Below are 17,345 nucleotides of genomic sequence, written 5' to 3' on the forward strand. Positions count from 1 at the left end.
CATGCACATATGGCTTTATGAATCTGCTTTATAAACCTACAGAGACAAGACGAGCTGAACCACATGTCTGTTAATTAGTTTAATAGAAATGGCATGTTGTTCACCGGGATCAGTGAGGATCAGGGGCAGCGGAATGAAGAAAGTCAAGGACACGGAAGTCTCTTCAGCATTTTCAGCAATAAATAGAACACTATTGATCAGTTTAACTACAGTGATCTGTTTTTCAAACCTCAAAAGCCCATTGTTTCCAGCACATTTAAAAATTGCACATTAAACACTGCAGCTGCCTTGAGGGTGTAAGCAACTGCTGTGTGTTGTGTTGGGAGGATAACACTCATCATTGTGTGGGACCTATTTTTAGATTGTTAATCAAGGTAACATGTTCAGACTGACACACTCAGTATGATATCTCATAAAGTGTGAGCAGAGTGAAATTGCTTCATTCTGGCTCATCCACTCGCAGTGATCTAACAGAGGTCGGTATCATGGCTACGTGCTTTAAGTGTGTAAGTGTGCGTGCTGTCTGTATGTGGTTTAATGTTTGTTGTGATACAGCAAAACAATGTCTCAACCCCAAGGTCTAGCATAGTGGTGTTTTGCAGAAAAAATATTAGTTTCTCCTGTTAACAGGTATTTCACAAACATTTCTATCCCAATTTTGTTTTGAGATTTACTCCAAAAAGAGAAAAATAGTCTGGCCTGAGACACAATGTAGGCTGTTTAACTGTTAGTGGTCCAGCAATTTACAAAATTCGGCCATATTACATATTTGTTCATCAAAAACTGGAGGTTGTCATAGAATAAGGCCCAGATTAAAATAAAGAATTAACTCATTATAATGAATGAGAAAGCTATTGACACAGCAACTTGCCACAATAGCTTATGGGGACCCGTTGTATAATCAAAAATAAAGGATAGATGTTATGCATGTTATGGGAGGAGGCACAAATGATGTATAGTTTGTGTCTTGAGAAAAGAAATAAGTAAAGTAAATCTGTGAAGCCTTTGTCATTTCCCAGGCCCTTTCAAGAGAGTTCCTAACTTCAGTTTATCATTTTACTGTCTGCCGTCAAGTCATCCAGTGTCAGGCTTTAATATAGGGTTGGAAGGTGTAAATAGCAACTTTACCCTGCACTGCACAACAAAGTTGGAGGGAATGTCTGAGTATAAAAAAATACATCTAAACCTCCTTTTTTCACTTTTGGTTGTTTGTTTTTTCCTGCAGTAGGTTGTAATTCTACTCTCATAAGGAGTAGTACATACATTTGGTCTTAGCTGGGAGAAGTACTTGGCTACAGTCAACTCTTTCTGTAATTACATATTTCTTGTTTCAATAGCTGATTGCATAACAAAGGTGTGTCCTTGACATATCTTTCTGTTTCTGTTCACACAGGCTAATTATAATATCTTGTCAGCTGGACAGAGTCTTTATCAAGTTACTGTTTGGTATGTACGTGTTACTGTTGGATACACATGCAGTCCCCAACAGCATAAACATTAGTTAATGACAACACCTGTTTTGTTTAAAAGGCTAGATATGCATCTGTGTAGAAGTACATGCCATGTAATACTACATTTGAATTTCCGGTTTCCCTATTTGCATGTGGTCAGCAGTTTTTCGGTATCCACACTGTATAGCATTTGTAAAAAAAAGTTGGATTTTGGGGCATTTGAGAATGCCAGTGTGGATAAAATGCCAAAACAAGAGAAAATGGTGCGTTTTAAAAGGTCATTGTATTTTTGAGTTACATATAATGATGTCTGTGCTTCTTAAAAGCGGATAAATATATTTACTCACATGGTTCTGCTGTGGTGTATTGTCATCAAAGTCTTACAATTGGTCTTATGGGTCACTGTGGTTTGGCTCATGTCTGGCACTATCACACTATTTCACAGTGCGTGGAAAGTAGTTGTCAATGGAGCACAACACTAGATTCTGCTTTATCACAGCTTGTCAAAATACAAGAAGTTGATAATGGACAAACAAGAGAGGCGGCGGGTGTGGATTGGTTTTCTCAGCAGCTGAACATGACACTGTGAGCTGATAATAGGATAATGTCAAGAGGGATACTGCAGCAGTTGCTCTTGGTTTGAGTTCACTTATATGTTATATACTGATGATTTAACAGCACAAATTGAGTTCAATGTGAAATGTCCATTTCTTACAGAGTAATAACAGAAATATATTACAGTTTTCTTTGTAGTTCTGTCTGTCTTTTGATTTAGGGAAGAGGTACAGTTGGGGATATGAAGTGAAGAGCATGTTTTACGTTTGTTCATTAAGCTTTTAAAGGTTTTACAAATGCTAAAGATGAAGCCTGAAATGGTTTCTAGCTCAAAAAGAAGACTTTTCAGCCTTACGTTGTCAGCTGTGAGAGATGTGGGAAGGAAAAGATAGAGATAAAAGAAAACCTGGATGAGAGGTTAGCCAGGCTGTGTTTTGAAATGCTTTCCTTATGGATACTATAATTTCTCCCACTTGTGCAGCTCCCACTCATTGAGATTGTCTACAAGAAATGTATGTCCATCCTTTTGTATTTGTGTTTGTAGTTGTATTCTGTTCACTGATGCTCTAAAGATTGCCTAAGTGTGTATTACATACTTACATGTATATACATACACTTAGGCAACATTTTGCCTAAGTGTGTATTACATATACGCACTTAGGCAAAATGCTGCGGCATTGTAGTATTGTTTTGTTGCTGTGTAAGTAGTAGGAGAGCTCACAAGGAACAGGCAGGAGGACATAGTGGACTTTTATATTTTACCTCTCTTCCTCTTATGTATAATATTTTTTATATATATACACATACATATTAAACATGGAGTATACATTTTCTAAACTAAATTTAGCCTGCCCTCTTTTTGATCAATATTAATCTTGAATCACGATTTTGAGAATGACTTCTTGGGAAAGTACTGTGAGTAAAATTGGGATTATAGAGTTGCAAATGGCAATGAAATGAAAAAACAAGCCCATAATCTTGATCTCTGTCACCAGTTAAAGAGGTCAGTTAGGGTAAGATGAGGAGACCACAACCCCCCGCTGTGCTCACCCTCTGACACACATGGCTCCTATGGCCACCTCAGCCACCATACATTTTTTAATGAAAGCCGTTGAATTTGTAGATGGCAAGCATATTAAGTGCCACACACTATTGTTTTGTGGTCTTTTGGTAGGTAGTATTGTAAGGATGGATTAAAATACTTTCTAGAATACCATATCTGTGTTTTCCTTGTATGTCATAGCCACACACACACACACACACACACATAAACACACACACATAAACACAGCCTTTTGAACCTAAATCTAACCTAATCTTAAAACCAATTCTTTCCCCCTCAAAAAGGCCTTCACTTTCTAGGTCTCACAAAACACACACACAAACACACACACACACACACACAAGCTGACAACCTCCTAAAGCACCCCTGCGTCTCTTGTAGGTCAGTCCAACTGTGAGGAGATATTGCTTCTTCATGGGTGTCCTTGCTCAAGGAGGTACTGTATACAGGCCGTCAAATCTGGATTTACATAACTTTGTACATGGACAAACAAAAAAGACATACACTCAGAGACACACATGCATAAACTGGATTTGTTGTATTAAAGGTTGATAAGTGTTTGTACTCACTCAGGTGCTAAATGCGCCATCGATCCACAGATGTCCATACATTGCATTATCTCATTGTTGACAATGTGTGCTTCTTGGTACTCTGTTTGAATAGCAATCAGTTTCTTCTTTTTAGTTCACCACACCTCCATAATGCATGAGATGTAGGACTCCTCTAGTGGATTAGTGAATTTTCCAGAATTGTGTATGAGGGGTAGTCAAAGGACAGCTGCCTAAAGCTTTAGCAGCAAAATAAATTTGTCAAAATTGTATTTCTAACATTCTGTCTAGTGTAAATGACAGCTGACAATGAAATCACCATCACTGTCCTGTTCTGCCCTCTCTTCTCTTCCCCATCAACCCCCGCCATCACCACCACCAACCACCCCCCCTTTCCAAATTGCCACTCCACTCTATTCCTCTCGAGGGACACAATAGGGCCTGCACATGCTGCAACTGACTCTAATAAATTCTATGTAGTCAGTTAAGCCATACGACTGCCAACTGGCAAAGATGTGCACCTGTGCTTTGGGAGAGCTCTGTGGAAAGAAGGGTTCTCTAAATTTGATTCACCTTCAGCAGTAAGCTCTCTTGAAAGCTATGTTCGGGCCAGGGTAAATGATGAAAGAGTATTGGAGACACTGAAAGAAAGAGAAATAGAGAGAGGAGCAGTGTGATGAAAAGGGAGGTTAGACAAAGTACAAGTAAACAAACAAGAGTCTGGGCATTATTAAATCAGTCATCTGTTTTCTGACATGCCATAAACTGAGGAAATGGTCTTAAGGGTAGGAGAATGGTGGAAAAAAAGGTGTACAAGGAGAATTGGTCAGGGTAATGTTACTATGCAAATTCAAACATATCTGTCATAGTATTTTTGTTAAAGATATTTTCTTGTTATATCTGTTTGGATATATTTTTAGGTTTTTGTTGTCAGTCTGACTGCTGGATTACAATATATCAACATTATTTCTTCTGGAACCAAATGAAACCCCTGCAGCACCCCCTGTGTGCTTTCCTGTTGCAGATTTTCTACATGCAGTGCACAAGCTGTTCCAGATACAGAGCTGAATCCGAAGGACTCCGTACGCAGATCTCCAGAGACTGTGGAATATATGTCACTCAGCTCTGTGGGGATAGGCATGTTTATTATTAGGCCTCTTTGGAAATGCTGTGCCCTATGCCAGGTTCCTCATACCCTGTCGCTGACGGCATAAGGACTGTGTGAGACAGGAAATTGAAAGCCACTTGTTGTTGGAGGGCTTTTTGGAAGAACTGAAGTAGGCGGATGATAGAGTGCTGTATGGACATATGGCTGAGTGGTGGAGGGATCACATTTCCGTCCCACTAAAGGTATTTCAAAGAAAGGGCAGGAGATAGGAAGATAGACACAGAGAGGATAGAGGTAGAGGAGGATTCAGAGGTAGGCTGCTTTAGGATTCACCGCCACTCTCTTTATTTAAAGCCACATATACCTCTTTACAAAACAGGTACATGACAATGACAAAGGTTTGTCAATATTGTACAATATCCAGTCAATGCTTTTTTTGCCAAAAAACGCATTGATTTAGCAACCTTTTACCTGAATGCAAAATATGCCAATTTACACTTCCAAGGTTAATTTAAGCAAGCTTTGAGGAAGAGATATTCAAATCTGAATCCTGTTTGAGGCCCTTCAGAACCCATAAAGCACCTCGGAGGCTGATCCAACACCTGTTTTTTTCTCTAGACGGCTCCCTCGGCTGTGTCTGTTTAGTGGTAATGATCTAAGCCATTCACACTCACCACCATTGTATTCCCACTTTTTTCTACTGCATGCAAATAGATGCAACAGGGAATATACAAGAGAGGGGGGAGCTATAGGGAGATGTAGATTGAAGGAGATTCATGTCAAGGAATGAGGGGAAATGGGAGATTAATAACATGGATGAAGGGAAAAGGGGAATGGATAGGACAGATGAGGAAAGGGAAAAAAGATGGGGGAGAGAAAGTAGCAGAGGGAGGTCACTGCTGGTGCTAAAATCAGAGACTTGAAGTGGAGGGCTGGGAGAATAAATGCAATTTTCATCACTGATCTACTGAGCTTTCCAGTGCCTTTCATTTACCCCCCCTCTACAATCCAACTCCCCCCCCCATCCATTCCAGCAAACTCACCCCACCATTCCACACCATTCATATGGAAAACTGGCTTCAAGGATTGTGGGAAAAAGAGAGATATAAACTCTGCTCACTATTGAATCATGCTCATTCTGATCCCTGTCTCTTTTCTCCACCCTCATCCTCCTCCCATTGCACCCCCTCGCTCTCCAACTTTTCTAAATCTTCATAATCACACTTTTCACCGTCTGTCCCTCACTTTATTGCTACTTCTCCGCCACCTTCATCCACCTTGTAATTCTTTTTGTCTTTTTAATTTCTACTTAATCAAAAGACTACCTCCCATGGAAAACCACCACGTCAGTTGATTGTTCAAATGGCCTAATATGACCTATGTTTAATTGAGAAGGACATATAACGACCATGTACATTTTCATCTCTGTCTGACAGGAAGAAAAGCGGAAATAAAATGGCATTGTTACAGAATTGCAAAACAACATAGGGAGGGAGGTTAGGGTGTTTAGATTTTATCATGACCACAAATGTTTCCCATCCTTAATCTTTTTTTTTACTACAGTATTTCACTTGCAATAATTGTTTGCAACAGTTGTTATTTACATATCCAGCAGACACTCAGCAACATTAGCATTCAAGTGGAGTCTTCTTTCTGGCCACCCTGTGAATGTCAATTTCTTGCATGAAATATCTGGTTCTTTAGCAGCTACATGATCCATATTTTCACCAGCTTGCAACCTTTACCTTTCGGCCTTTTTTGTTGGACAGCTAACATACAGTGTGTGTGCAGAGCTTTATTTATTTAACTCTACTGTTGCTGAAAACAATGCTATGAAAACAGTGATTGTGAACCAAGACGATAAAGTTCTAGGTTAGTTCTCAAAACCCAAACAATGAGCTGAAGATGAAATCCAGTTCTGTGTAGATCTAATGGGAACTGCGGAGTTGGGTGAAAAAAAAAGTGGATTCATCGCGACAAGCAACTCCTTTCCCATTTTAAATAGTGAGGGAATAAGTTGCCTGAATAATTAAGCACCTTATTGCCCATACCTAATCAAACATTAACCATGGCAGATCAGAAAAATGTGTTGTTTTTGAAGGCAATGCAAACAACGTTGGACTTGCTTTAAAACTATCAATTAAACCACAAAAGCAAAGTTGGAACAATTAATACTAACACAAAGTAGGGTTTGTTGGAGGGTTCAAGGAGTCCAACAACATGAGTCTAATGTAAGTTCTTCGTGCTGTTTTCAGACTAAGAGAATGTGGTGCAGGGGTGGAAAGGAGCATTGGGGAAGTGGATAGGGCAGATTGGAGGATGACTGGGGTTGACGAGGCCAGTGTGGGCAGCCGCAGAGTTTTTTTTCCAGTTTTGATTTTCAATTGTTTGTTGCTTTTGCTCAAGTTTCTATTGACTGCAGCTGATTTATCTGGAAAAAACAACAACGTGAAAACATTGGATTTTTAGTTCATACTGAGAAAGTAATGTAACACAGACGCTGAGACAGCTATAGATTGTCCATATTCAAGGCCAGTTTATGGCAAAGACAAGACTTGACAAGCGCAAAGCATGTGGCTTATTTGTCTGAGCAATTAGTAATAGTTTCTTACAGTACATACATATTGGAAATTTATGTTTCTCCCTGGTAGTCAAACTATAGACTCACCAGTTATTTTTTCTGTTTTTCCTGAATTAGGATTAACCAAGTTAACACAAACACTATCTCATAATGATTGTTACAGCTATAAGGTTCCCTCATCCAATGTGTATTTTTCAGTAAAAAGGTACTCCAGACTCTAATCTAAGAGATAGTTTTACAATTTTACTTGATCAGCACTGCTTTAAGGTGCTTTTACTAAGGATTGTATAAACGTTCTTCACTTATGTTCCACAATCTGCATATTAACTAATTTTCAAATCAGTGTAAATATCAGGCTCACATTGGGCCCAAACAGCTTTCATATCAAAAGGGACACTGGTTATTATGACTAATTGTGGATTTTCACTCATTTGTGGCTTGGGGTAAGGTGACTCGAGTTGATGAGGTCAGAATATCAATACGTGTTGGAAAATAATTGCAGGCTGTGCCATCTGCCGCTCACTCGCTCAGATGGCCATAAGCTACTGCAGAGTGGTGATGACAGTGCCCTTAGCGTACGCCGGCAGTGGGTCAGGTGAGCGGAGTCAGCAAAGTGCATAGAGATGGTTTTACAGCACCATATTCTTCCCCTGCAGTGGATCGCACCAGGATTTTGATGATGTATGTGTAGTTCATGTGTCATGAGCAGCTAAAGTAATTGTACTTTTTCAAATGTTATACATAAAGGATAGACCTGTACTGTACACTGTCCTTGTCAAAGGATGACATTTTATAAATTATACGTTTGGATTGAAACCTTTCAGAACAAAAAATAGTAAATATATGAACAGCACTGATCGACTGACTGACTTTTGTGAAATGTCTTGTGTGTTTAACACAACCTGTAAGAAATGTATTAAACAAATGGTACCTTCAAAATGAGGAGACATTAACTCAGTAGGAGTTGTGCTGTGGAACTTAATAATAGTCATTGGTAAAGCCTGTATTGGATTATCATATTCTATAGTGGCTCTCTCCAACATGGTTTATGTACTGGTGCTCATTATGACTGTTGTTATGACAGCCTCCCTTAAACTTAAATGCACACAGTCGCCGCAGTTATTCTGGTGATTTACATCCTCCTCCTCCCACAGAGAGCGAAAGACAGGGACACACTATAGCTATCTTTGAGGAGAGGTTTATGTTCAGGGTAAACTAGCCACAGTGGCACCTCCAGAGCGCGTCCCACACAGCATACCACAAGCCTATATCTACTTCCCCAAGTAGATATAGGCTTACAATAATAGGCTCATGGGGAAGACAATGGAAACATTTACTCTGTAATAATTAAGCCTACCTCGCATAGAGCCTTCTTACTCCATCATGGCTGCCAGTCTTGGTGCTGGCAAGTGATGAAATACAAAAGAATGGGACTCCTGTTATCTAAATCCTTGTTGTAACATATTCAAAAGGACATATTGAAATCTTACATATTGCATCCACAGTGCCAGGTGAAAAATCCCAGCTGCATTGTTTATGCTATCCCTGTTCAGCCCTGGCTGTGATCCCTGAAACACAACAAACACAAATATGTAGCACATGTATCTATCTCGACATGCATGCACACTATGCATTGATAAACACATGCACGGGATTAACATAAATAGCGCATGTATCATTTCTTGATATTAGTAGAATCTATAGAAGGAATGTAGTAAGACACACTGCAGATATCATTTTCAGTGTCCACATTTCTAACAAGACAGGAAGAGACACTGTGTTTGTGTAAGTGTGTGCATGCCCACAAGAAAGAAACATGGAGAATCCTCTCTGATGTTTTGTAGAACACAGTAAATCTTCCTGTTTGATGGTGTGTATTGATGAGTGTAGCAAAAGTAGTTTAGGAGGTCTACATGGCACAAGCATCTCATCTATATTCCTCGTCACGTGCTGCGGTCGCAGCATTCCTAAAAGAGCGGAGTGTGAGCTGTTAGTTACATAACCACCAACCAAGAATGGAAGTTTTGTGACACGTGCACCCAAGGATCTGTTGGTGAAAGTGTAAAGTTACCCAGATTTTAGACGGTTATATGGTCTATACTGTAAGAGAAAACCAAAATATACCACCCAGAGGATTAGCTATTTCCATGTTTTTATGTAGGAACTTTCTCCTTTTTGTGGAAATCATCCAACATTTCCTTAAGCCTTTACATACCCCTTCAAATGAATTTCTTCAAACCAACTTAAATAAGGAATTTTAGTAATTCTTTCATACAGTAAATGAAAAAATGGAAGTGCCATCAATCCCATATATTTTTGTTTAGCATGGATTTACTGGAATCAGTCAATTCCAGTTCCAAACCCAATTATAGTTTTTAACGCTAGAAATGCCACTATGCCAATATGTCTTTTGAAAAACTCAATTCTTAAACCCGTGGTTGTCAGCACCCCAAGCCAAATAAGGGACAAAAACCACGAAAACATGACAAAACCTATTTCAGTCAAACACGGGCTCCAGTGAGCAAAGCTGCTCCTGTTTTCCTGACTCTATCCAGTCAACATCCAAGCCTCCAGTTCCCAAGGTGCTGTGAGATGTCAGATCTGTAGCCGACGGGCATATTCAAAAATGCATGTTCAGCCTCTTTGCCAGAAAGTGGATTTGCCAGTCATGACAAAAAAGTTCCCTGAGACAGCAAGTTTATTTAACTTAGTTTTTCATGGATGATTGGTAGGCTTCCTACTTCAGCGAACTACATGAGCATCTGACTGCTGCCTTGACTCTTTTATTGTGTCCTAGATTTAGCATCAGGAAATTTTACCGCAAGTCATCAAACTTACTCTATTTGTTTATAAATTATTATATGTATTTCAGGTTAACAATTATATAACAAGCAATGCTTTACAGGCGTATACATCTGCAAAAAGGTTGTTTTTTTTTGGTACACAAATATAGTGTGTAAATGTTTCATAACAAGCATTGTATGTATTCCTGAGGTCTAAAAATGCATTTCCTTCTGAATAAAACATTTGCAAAGCTGATTTTTTTAATATTTTGAAACCTGCATTATTTAAGTTAACATTAGCTTTTAAACTTTCTTCTTTTCTCTTCGGTTGTTGGTGCAGTGATACATCTCTTGCCACATTACGCCCAACTGTTGATCACCAATATTGCATGAAACCATAAGCAGGAATGTGCTCACATGCACATATGTTTGGAACGCACGTGCTTGTAAAGCCTGAGGTACAAATAATGGAGGCAAAACACTCAAAACATTGCTCTATAGCACAACTCTCTCTAGGTGTCCAAAGGAAATGAATCCATACAAGTTGGCCTCAGTAACAATGTTGCACAGACATCTTCATACTATCCATGCCTATGATGAAGACAAACATGCATATTATATCCAACACACTTTGAAATCTGACTCTGCTATGAAAAGCAGACATATACAGTCCCTCAAAGGCTATTTGCTGTAAGTGCAACTTGATGTTATGCAAGAGAATGGTCTTCATTCTGGTCGTGGGAGGACAAATTTGGTGAAAATGTTATGCAAGTACGACATGGGGAGCTCATTTTACAAGCAATACTTAATCCCAGAAGACAGCCACTGTCAAAGCAAATAGAGCATATAGCAAGATATGTTTTACGCAGATATTGTTGGTTGGAGGTTATTTTTATTTGTGTGGAACATGTGGCCTCTCTCTTATGTTCTCCCTTCTCTGTTAATGTACTGTATGTGTTTCACATATGCACAAACAAACATTAAGACAAATGAGCAAGCCACACGATTGTTTTATTACATAGTAGCGCACACACACACACACACACACACACACACACACACACACACACACGTCTGCCTTCTTCTCTCTGACACATACACAGTATTTTACCCTGTCTGTCTAAACCTTATGTTTCTATGAAAAGAAGGAATTCCCCACTGCTTTGTACTGAGAGTTTCTTGGCCTGTACTCTCACGGTTCCATTTGCTTTAAAGTGAACTTCATCCAATATTAAAGCCTAGTCTGATCTAATCTGAAAGTTTGCAGTAGAAAAGAACTGTATTGCAGAGCAGCTGTGTAAAATAGTCTCTTTTTGGAATAACCCTGTCTTTTCTCTCCATCTCTTCTCTTTTTCATCCGCCTCTCTTCCTTCCTCTCCCGGCCCAATTCATCTCATCTTCTTTCCCCTCTGATTTCCTGGCCTTCTTCCCCCATCCCCCTCTTTGTCCTCCTTTGCTCCTTTTCTTTGCACTTTCAGGACTACACATTGACAATGTACTTCCAGCAGGCCTGGCGAGACAAACGGCTGTCCTACACTGAGATCCCCCTCAACCTGACCTTAGATAATCGGGTGGCTGACCAGCTCTGGGTCCCTGACACATACTTCCTCAATGACAAGAAATCATTTGTCCACGGTGTCACAGTGAAAAATAGAATGATCCGACTGCACCCAGATGGTACCGTACTGTACGGTCTAAGGTGAGATTTTAATCTTTTTAAAAACAACATTTTGTACTTCACACCAAGATGTTCACATGTGTAAATACACAGAAAAATACATAATATCTCTCACATGCTGGATGAGCACGGCACCAGATAATGATAGACTACTGCACAAATTGTAGTCATTTCCACTTCATGTTGTCAAACACTTCCCACTTAATTCTGTGTCAGTGTCCTTTCCCTTTTCAAAAAAACACCTGGGAGGAAACCTCTAACTTCTACAAACTTTGATACAATGAGTCAATAATTGCTGCATTGGACCCAGTCAGTAATTAGCTCATTAGAACGAGATGAAGAAAACTACTGATGTGAGGCGCAATATTGCCCCTGGGCAAAATTTAGAATGTTGATGTTGTGACCTATTTGTGTCCTAGTTTACAGGACATGTGCACATCATCAACTAAAGGTTTCTGTAACACTAAATTCAACTCTATTACAAAGTCTCTGCATTATCTTTATCACAAGCAAAAGTTTAAACAAAAAGCATCCGTAAAGTTAAACTTTCTGTGGTTGTTTTTTTCTGCTACATCATGCATATTTGCTTTGTGAATTGAATGTGTTAAGAGGACCTGGAAATAGAGAAATTTAGGCTATATTTTGGCCAAATGCCCCCCAAACCATACAACTATTTAGGTTGTTTTTTCCTACCGTCTTATACAACCCACAGGAGACAGCTGGTTATGTTTAGGTACCAAAGCTACTTAGTTAAGTTTTAGAAAAAGATTGGGCTTTGTTTTAAAATATGTTATCTTACTTTTCTTCCGGTAGCACGTGACACAGAACATGATGTAGTAAAAACTTGTTTACTATATTTATAAAGGGGACATAAACCCAGGTCTACTGTGTGAAAGTCATGTGTTTCTCTGACCCATCCTCCACTACATATATACCCACACAGATCATCATTCTATCCTATGAAGACTGCCTCATTGACTAAAAGCCGTACAGCTGCCTGCCACACAAGGGCAACATACCTTGTCCTACAACTCGCCTTAGCTTTCCTGGGAATGCTGAATTAATGACCAAACAATCATCCATCGGGAACACCATTCCCCTGTCATTTCTCAATCACATGCACAAACCATCCGTGTCAGAGGCTGCGAGGAAAAGGAACATTTTCGATTATTCCTCAAAGAATTGAACACTGACATTTTGGACTGCAAAATGGGATGCGTAATTGTGATGTTATTTGTAGTTTTAATGGAATTTATCAATTAACAAAAACATAAATTCATCTTAGTCATGTTTCCTACCAAAGTACAACTGATAATTTTTTTAACTTAGTGTGATAAAGGAGTTTCTCAGAAAATGAAAGTGAGTTTGTTGACACCTTCATAGCTACAAATACTGGAGTACTATTTTTACAAAAACATCAGGTTACAACCTTTCTTTGTAAACCTTCTTTGGGGAGGCCAGTTTAGATGGTATTCTGAGACTATTGTCTGTTTGGCACGGGCTTCCAGTTTCCAGAAACAAAGCTCCTTTTGTACCATATTAATTGATTGACCCATTCCACTGAGTTTTAACCTCTTAAAGTTAATATGATTACAGTGCACTTCTCACACCTCACTGATGTCTCATCAGTTCATTTAGCAAATAGGACTCTGATGTCCTAACTATAAAAAGTTATTGAAAACCATAACATCTTAATGGCCATCATGGCAGCGCCTTGGCACTGCTGAAGGAGAGTGAGACAATGAGACAAAGAAGGAGAGAGAAGAGTGATAAGGATTAGAAATACATCTTGTCAGTAGTGCTCTCTTTGGTCTTCTTTATCAATGTTGTCTATCTTCATTACTTGCCCAATGGCCTGTTAAAAAGTTCAGCATTTTGTATTTTGCTTGAAGTATTTTGCGGAAGTAATGTGTTCAAGTCCTGATTCTTAAAACTTGAATTGCAATAAGAGGGGAAATAGTTGCTGGATATGGTGAGAGTTGTAGTTACAACAAGAGTACAGTGGAAGGGAAGGCAAAGTAAGAGCAATCCCATTCTTTAGAAATGGAGAAAAGCAGGAGATAAAGACACAGACGTGATTAAATAGAGAAAACAAATGCAGCACAAAACATTCAAGCAACTTTTTGTAACAATGTTACATTTTCTTAACTAAACTTTTAATTTTCATAGAACACATGTGAAATGGCCTTGAGTAGAAATAAAAAAATATCCGTAAGTGTATTATTGCATGGGGAAAGGGACATTCTCTTTAATGTGTTGTCCAATTATACAGGAACATTGAAATTAGAATCATATTTTTTAAAATAATTTCTAAACTCTGATACATTTTTTAAGCTTATTTTTGGGGCATTTTAGGCCTTTAATGACAGGACAGCTGAAAACCTGAAAGGGGAGAGAAAGATTGAACGACATGCAGCAAAAGGCCGCTGGTTTGAGCGCGTTGAGGAGTAAACCCTTTATATATGGGCGCTCGCTCTACCCCGAATACATTTTATTGCCTTCAGATTTAATCAGTAATCCCTGGAAACACAAAACCCTTCAGTCAAATTTATAATTGGTTTACTGACATAACAATTCTTCCTGGATCATAACTGAGTTTAAAGTAATTTGCAGATACTTCATTTGATAAAAAAGAATGGCATTACACACCAGATTCCCACCAAATGTTAATAAAGCATCAACCAGAGAGCTTGATGGGTTTTGAAGTCATTTGATGATGTTTTTCAAAATCTTTTTAGGTTTATTGGAGTGTGGGAATAAAGGATTTTTTTTATTTATTTTTTTATAAATTGGCGATAGCCTGGATAAACTGTACCATAAATACTGTTAGTCCCCTAGGAAATCAAGGATATTTAATACTATAGTAGCTTCTGCTACTCATTTAATAAGAATGATCATTGCATCAGAGTGCTTCCCTCTGACATCAGTGCCAATGTGCTTGTTGCCTCGAACATTAAAAGTAGACAAAAGCATTTGGAAGAAAGCTGGAGAGGCACCATCAGATTGTGAGGGTGAGATTAAGCTGAAATAGAACTCAAATAGTACAAATCCTCTGTCTCAGGCCATTTGAGTTAAAACGGATAACCTTCAATATCAACCCAACCAGTGAATCCAATATGCAAATGAAAAAGAAATCCATAATCACTTGGAATATGGGTTTGCACATTTCCATTGCACTGCAGAAGTTTTGACACAAAAGTCAGGGCAAATATTACTTTGGATGAAGTGAGATTAGATTGAAACTGGGAGAAGAAATCCATCACCCTTGACACTCAATATCATGTAAGTAGGATGACCAGATTTTTACAAATCCCAAATTAGGTCATGAGATCTTGCGCATGTCAGTGACTGCACACAAATCCGCAGCACATGCAGATATTGCATATTACTGTCCTCTGAAAGCCTAATACATATTCGTAATTATTTAATTTATTATGCCAAGAAATTAGACTACATGGAATTTTAATGGTCCCTGAGATGAAAATTGGGTTATTGCAGAAGCGAGTAGTAATACACTAAAGCAATACTAATATGAAATATAATAGATGTCATGCAAATTAGAATTCATATACTCTGACATCATAAGGATACAAATAGGAAATACAACTTGTGAAACATAAATATGGATATATAGTGAAAACATCTTAAGAAACTCAGGGACAAAGTTTGTGTTTTATTCTCAACATTACTGCAATAGTTTGGGAAATACAGCTGTATGCTTCCTAGCTTATAATTAGATTAGAAAATCAATGCCACTCTCATGTCTGTGCATTGTGAGTGGAGCTAGAGTCATTAATAGCGGAAGCAGGGGGAAACAGCATGAAGCAGCTCTGTCCAACGTTCAAAAATACACCTAACAACATCTCTAAAGCTCGCTAACAAACACATTGTGTCTTGTTTGTGTAGTCCGTACACAGGAGTTGCAGCTGGAACTATTTCTAATGGAACAACAGCCAGGAATCACTCTGAAGTTGCTAGTCAACCAGCAAAGACAGAAGCGGTGGGATGGACAAAGTGTCATCAAACATAGTTATAGCATGTGACAAGCAGTAACTTACCTGTAAGAATTGCTAGTAGTTTATACAGCTATGGGAAATCTTTGTGAATCTTTCTACTTTCTGTAAAAGTTTAACAAAGTTTAAATGATCACAATCGGTGGACAGCAATGTTACTCCATTAAGCAACCTCAGATTATTGAACTTCTTTACTGAATATTGTTCGTTATTGAAGATTTGTTTGGATCATCAGCAGCGATGGGAGTTACTAACGGCGTTACTTTTTTCGGTTACGAGTAATGTAATTTATTACTCTTCCCATCTTAATAAAGCCATTACCGTTACTGACAAAAAATGTGGCGATTTACTATTATTGGAGCGGTTAATTTTTTTAATCAGACCAACTAGATCTCTGAGCCAAGAGGCAAATATTTTTTTTTAATTATTGTTCTTCCTTGGTTAGTGGACAGTGCACTAGAAAAGCACAAGAATACTGATGATTGGCTGAGGCAGAGAAAAATTTCATGGTAAGCCAATCAGAGGTAGAGTTGGGCGGCTGTTTGAAAGGACGCATAGACGGACACACATGAACCACACAAGCGAGTCAGTCAACAAGAGACAGGTATGGCGAGCCCAAATGAGGGGCAATAAATAAAACATCTATTGTTTTATTTGTATAGATCCACTATATAAACATAAAATCTATACAGTACATGGCATTTGATTGAAGGCTCACTTTGTTCCACAGCAACATTAAAATATTTTAGATTTGTGTACATTGTTTCTGTTAACAATGTATTGTATTAAGTGTCCATTTCTATGGGGTGCCGTTTGTAACATGAACAAATTTGTCACATTTAGCTTCAAATCATGTTTAAAAAACTGGTATGAAATATGAGGGAATTTTTCGCTTTTTTAGACATTTACAACAATATTTGTCAACTTACAGATATTTTAAATAGTTAAATCCAAATATTAAATGTTACACCTAAATATTAAATCTAAATGCTAAATTTAAATGTCAAATCTAAATGTTAAATCTAAATCTAAATGTTAAACCTAAATGTTAAATGCTTAATCTAAATGTTTTGGGTGAAAGTAAATATTTAAATAATAAGCAAATTTAAAATGCAGATACCTGGAAGTACCAAAATAAAAGCTTGAGGAGGTCAGTGTGAGTCTATAGTGTCAAATCGCAAAAAAAACAAAAAAAACATCTCATCAGGGGAAACGTACTCTTGGACATTGATTAACGTGAAAATAACGACTTGAAATAATAAACACATTTGGAGAAACGGTATTTGAAGAGTACTTTGAGGTTGTAGTGGTACTTCAATGAAGGGTACAGGACTTTTGACTAATAGCAACTAAAGCCAGCCACGAGGGGGGGGGGCTTACTTTGACTGATCTGTCATGTTTGCTTGCATAAAGGCCGGCAAGAGCCTATCTCTGCCCGCCCCCGACCAGGTAGGGTTCTGTCGGCCATGGTTGCTCTGCAATAATGTCCAGCAAATCAAAGTTAACCAAGAACATCAGCATAGCAATCTATACAAACATTTTCAACAGCAACTTTCTTAGGACCA

General features: G+C 38.4%; 1 protein-coding gene across 1 annotated transcript in view; it reads left to right on the forward strand.

The window, feature by feature from the left end:
* LOC117955651 (gamma-aminobutyric acid receptor subunit beta-2) overlaps positions 1-17,345 on the forward strand; it is a 58,090-nt gene that overhangs the window by 12,529 nt on the left and 28,216 nt on the right. The window contains exon 4 of the mRNA XM_034890269.1: positions 11,568-11,788. Coding sequence (XP_034746160.1) covers positions 11,568-11,788 — 221 coding nt within the window. The remainder of the gene's footprint in view (positions 1-11,567; positions 11,789-17,345) is intronic.

Source organism: Etheostoma cragini, chromosome 13 (assembly GCF_013103735.1).
Source record: "Etheostoma cragini isolate CJK2018 chromosome 13, CSU_Ecrag_1.0, whole genome shotgun sequence".
NCBI lineage: Eukaryota > Metazoa > Chordata > Actinopteri > Perciformes > Percidae > Etheostoma > Etheostoma cragini.